Source organism: Camelina sativa, chromosome 8 (genome assembly GCF_000633955.1).
Source record: "Camelina sativa cultivar DH55 chromosome 8, Cs, whole genome shotgun sequence".
Classification (NCBI taxonomy): domain Eukaryota; kingdom Viridiplantae; phylum Streptophyta; class Magnoliopsida; order Brassicales; family Brassicaceae; genus Camelina; species Camelina sativa.
Genome location: NC_025692.1, coordinates 15,857,467 through 15,862,449, shown reverse-complemented (window position 1 = coordinate 15,862,449; position 4,983 = coordinate 15,857,467). Strand labels below are relative to the sequence as shown.

General features: G+C 39.8%; 1 protein-coding gene across 1 annotated transcript; it reads left to right on the top strand.

Annotated features, from left to right (window-relative positions):
- On the top strand, positions 2,894–4,670 carry LOC104707258 (uncharacterized oxidoreductase At4g09670-like). The gene is made up of 2 exons (XM_010423570.2): positions 2,894–3,463; positions 3,864–4,670. The coding sequence occupies exons 1-2, from the start codon at positions 2,999–3,001 to the stop codon at positions 4,485–4,487; spliced, it is 1,089 nt and encodes a 362-aa protein (XP_010421872.1). The 5' UTR covers positions 2,894–2,998; the 3' UTR covers positions 4,488–4,670.

The window sequence follows — 4,983 nt, the reverse complement described above, 5'->3', positions numbered from 1 at the left end:
GAAGCAGGTGAGTCTTGAACTGAGGATGTTGAGCTTGAAAAGAGGATCCTCCATGTAAGTTCCCTTGTGTGTACAAACCTTTATTGTGTCTTCCCTTTGTTAACAACCCTCGAGTTGCCTTATCATAAATACGTAAATCATCACAGCCAAATTGAAAACCACAAGGATAATCTGTAGTAAGCTTTGACACAGATAATAAAGATTTAGCATGCTAGGACAAACGAGAACATCATAAAGAGGTAAGTTACCAGAGGTTGAGGGAAGACTTGCTGAACCGGTGTGAGTTATAGGTAAGAAGCTTCCATCTCCCATCATTACTGACTCATTTCCTTCGTATACTTGAGCTTGTTGCAGATGATGTGGAGAGTTGGTCACGTGAGAAGTCGCACCAGTGTCTGACACCCACTCACTCCCATTTTGATTTGTGACATCAGTAATCCGGAGAGCAGCTAAGGCCTGAGGAACACTTTCAAACTGGTAGCTGTTGTCAAACCGATGCCAACACTTAGAAGCTGGATGACCTGATTTACCACAGATCTGACAAACAACCTTGTTGTTTCCACCAGGTACTTGTGAAATTTGCTGATGAAAACCTCTTCCTTTTGTTGAAAAATTGTTTCTGCCATGATTGCTTCCATAACGAGGATTTCCTCTTCCTCTGTTGTTGTTATTGTAGTAATCAGAGGAACCAGTGCTGATCGTGTTAAAAGCCATGTGTGGAGACACTTCAGAACCATTATTGTAGGTGGCAAGCCGATTAGAATAATTGGTAAGCCTTGAAATCACTGCATCCAAGGTCAAAGAGGGCTGAGTATCCATAGAACCTTCTACAGAGGTTTTGATAGGTTCATATTCCCTACCTAAACCTTTAAGAGCAGCAAAGATCTTCATTTGTTTACTAACCGGACTACCTATAAAGGCAAGTTGTTCACAGACTATTTTTATCTCTCTAAGGTACTCATCCATCGACTTATCTAACTTCTCAACAGTTTGTAGTTTGTGTTGTAGCTCAAAGAGTCGAGAAGCTGATACCTTGTTGAAGTGTGGGCTAACGCAGACCAGAGATCTTAAGCGGTGGTGGTATGACAACGTCACGCAGGATATCTTCAGAGAGAGATCCTAGTAGCCAAGCACGGACAACCTGATCTGCTCGATGCCATGCGAGGAAGTCAGGATTTGGAACATGTGTGACTTAACCATCAATAGCAGGAACCGGGATAGATGCAAGAGGTTGTGTGAAGGCACCATTGACAAAACCCAGGAGATTCTGACCAGAGAGAAAAGACTCAAACTGTGTCTTCTAGAGGAGATAGTTCTTCTCTGTCAGCTGGACAGTGACACAGTTAGAGATATGAAGAGTAGGAGGAGAATAGAGTTGGATAGCTTGATCCATGGCTCTGATACCATAAAGAAGTGAACTCAGCAGCTCTTTAAGGTAAAAACATTTCTCTTCTTATTTCCTTGAATTAGGTTTGTTACATCATTTGCCTTTTATAGGCATTATATCTTTAGGGGTTTTCCCATGACAGCTCACTAATCTTATCATGTCTCACATGAGTCCAGACACTCAAATCTGTTTCTGAGTGTTATTGGATCCGTACATTCAACCTTAACCTTTGCTTTATTGACTCTGATTTCGTCTCCTTGTGCAGGTGGAACTAGCCGTTGAGAGGTTAAAGGATAAGCTGGAGAACAAGGCTTTACTTCTCTGTTGGGCTTCGTTGCATCCTTATTGGGTTTGTTAACGGGCCTCAGTGAGATGGTGTCCATTAGCTTATTTCCTTCTTCAGTCCAAGCCATCTCTTTGACTTCCTCTTTCATCGTTTCTTGTTTGCGACTCTGAGATCGAATCTGAGATCTTGGAGCTTGAGCTGAAGAGGATGCTTCAGAGGCCTTGATCAGGGGGAATGGAGCCGAAGCAGTTGTGTTATTGCTAATAGACACACCCTATCAATGTAAGTCTGAATCTTCAGCAAGAGCGTTGTTATCCAGAGCTGGTAGTCGAACTTGTTCATCCTCCTCAAATAGGGACTGTTCCTAGGTTCAGATCTAGCGCCATTTGAAGTGATATGCTTCATCTTGAATGTAGTGATGGTTGCTGGACAAAAGCACTAAGAGCAAAAATGTACCAGAATTGCAGAGAGAATATGTAAAGAAGACTGCGTGTGAAAAGCTTGCCAATACGGAGTAGAAAAGAAGGCCTATAATAGGAGGTAAAGATGACATTTGAAGAACGAAGGAACATAAAAACTCAACAGATATGTTGGAAGAGTTGAAACAACATCTCTTTGTCCACCAGGTACAAAGCAATTTCCTGTTTTAGGAGTGTTTTGGTAGGTGAAATTCATCTTGATTTGAAATAATGTCTTCTTTTAGCCATCTCGGAAACTGTGTCTAGGAGTACCTACTAACCTTTCTATTTTTTCTGGCTATATATGTTTCTTTTTAGAGGGAATTCAAACTCGGATTTGATGAGAATGACAACAATGGTAAGTAACAGTAGTTTACTTACTCTTTCGTATATATTTTTCGTAAATAATATATATTTAAATTATAAATTTTTGTTTTAGAAAAAAAAAATTATAAATTTCAAAAATCTATACTCTAAATCATAAAACTAAACTTGAATCCAAAAAATTAATGTTAAGCTTTAAAAACTATAGGTTTAAAATCTCTAAACCATAAAATATGGGATTTTCTCACTTTTTAAAACAATTAGCATATTATTTAATGTTTATTATTTGTTGAGAAACTTGGTAGAGAGAGTAGAAGAAACTAGAAAGTAGAGATTATGGATGGATGCGCTTAATTATACCAAATTTAGACTTTTAATGTTTTTGTTTTTTCTTGGGCCACCAATTATTATGATTCTTTAAAAATGTCTCTTCTCTTGTAATCGTAACAACTTCACCTGTTTTTATATTTTCTTCTCTCTTTTCTCCTATCATCACTCACTCACTCTCCCTCATCCTTTAACCGGAAAAATCCATCCACAACAATGGCCACCACCACTCAAATCCGAATCGGAGTAATGGGTTGCGCCGAAATCGCTAGAAAAGTCTCCCGAGCCATCCACCTCGCTCCCAACGCCACAATCGCCGCCGTAGCAAGCCGTTCTTTAGAAAAGGCCAAATCTTTCGCCACCGCCAACAACTACCCTGAATCAACCAAGATCCACGGCTCTTACGAATCGGTTCTCAAAGATCCAGAGGTCGATGCTCTCTACGTTCCTCTCCCCACTAGTCTCCACGTTGAGTGGGCTATACGAGCTGCCGAGAAAGGGAAACATATACTCTTGGAGAAGCCTGTTGCTATGAACGTAGCTGAGTTTGATAAGATCGTTGCTGCTTGTGAAGCCAATGGTGTTCAGATTATGGATGGTACTATGTGGGTTCATAATCCTAGAACTGCTAAGCTTAAGGAGTTTTTGTCTGATTCAGAACGTTTTGGTCAGCTTAAAACTGTAAGCTAACTCTTTGATTTTTTCAGTAAATTCGAAATGTTTGTGATGTTGAAATTGGATTGGAGTTTTGTGGGTTTCTTTAAAGTTGATAGCTTTGGCTCTCTCAGATTAGGCTTATAGAGTAGAAGATGTCCTCAGTCTTTAGGTTTGATCTGGCTTGTTTATGTTTTTGTTGTGATGTTGAAATTGGATTGGAATTGATTGAATTTTTATGGGTTTCTTTAAAGTCAATATCTTTGGTTCTCTTAGAGTAGCTTTATAGAGTAGATATATGCAGTCTCTAGGTTTGATCTGGCTTTGTGTATGTTTATATAGTAAACAACATAATTAGTTTGGTTCTTTTTTTAGTTTCTTGAAGTTTCTTGAAAGTCTTATTTCTACTTGATGTTTGAGTCTGTAGGTTCAGAGTTGTTTCTCATTTGCTGGAGATGAAGATTTCCTCAAAAACGATATCCGTGTGAAACCGGGTCTTGACGGGCTTGGTGCGCTAGGAGATGCTGGATGGTACGCGATCCGAGCAGCCCTTTTAGCCAACAACTTTGATCTACCGAACACTGTCACGGCTTTTCCCGGTGCTGTGCTAAACGAGGCAGGAGTGATTCTTTCCTGTGGAGCATCTCTGACATGGGAGGATGGGCGAACGGCAACCATATACTGTTCCTTTTTGGAAAACCTGACAATGGAGATAACTGCTATTGGAACGAATGGCACACTTCGTGTTCATGACTTCATTATCCCGTATAAGGAGACAGAGGCGTCGTTCACCACGAGCACTAAAGCTTGGTTTAATGATCTTGTGACTGCGTGGGTTAGTCCCCCTAGTGAGCACACGGTTAAGACAGAGCTTCCACAGGAGGCATGTATGGTGAGAGAGTTTGCCCGATTGGTTGGAGAAATCAAGAACAATGGTGCAAAGCCTGATGGGTACTGGCCTAGTATTAGCCGAAAGACACAACTAGTGGTTGATGCTGTTAAAGAGTCTCTTGACAAAAACTGTGAACAGATTAGTCTCTCTGGTCGTTGAAGGAAAGAGCTCAAATTTAGAAATGTTGTCATGAGTTCTCTCCTCTCTCTCTCTCTCTATTTTTTCAATCTTCGATCATCCGTTAAACTTTTATTACCCATGTGTTCGGTCTTCTGCTGCGTCCGCCTGTAGCCGTATGGTTGTATGTATGTCATTCCTAATAAAAATGTAAAATTAGTTATTCGTACTCAATTTATAAATTTTCGATTACATCTTAAATGTTGGTAACTGTAAATCACATGAAGATGCACGACTAGTCTCTGCGGCCAAACTACTATTTTATGTGTTTACATTTGCAAGTACATTTTCGTTTCTGAACAGGTCTTCAAATCTTTTCAGACAAGTCCACCTTTGAAGTCATATCGCCGACCGTTGGACCAATGTAAAATTTTTTAATATTATTTGGGTTTGGTTCAGTATAGAAATTTCTATACCACTCAGGTTATATAATAAGATTTCAGCTTAGGAACGTTCTTAAGAAGATATCTATTGTGCA

Bases quoted from the DNA above. Each gene is read 5' to 3' on its own strand.
- LOC104707258 (XM_010423570.2), top strand. From the start codon at position 2,999: ATGGCCACCACCACTCAAATCCGAATCGGAGTAATGGGTTGCGCCGAA. The intron at 3,464-3,863 runs GTAAGCTAACTC...TTGAGTCTGTAG, and splicing joins GTTTTGGTCAGCTTAAAACT to GTTCAGAGTTGTTTCTCATT.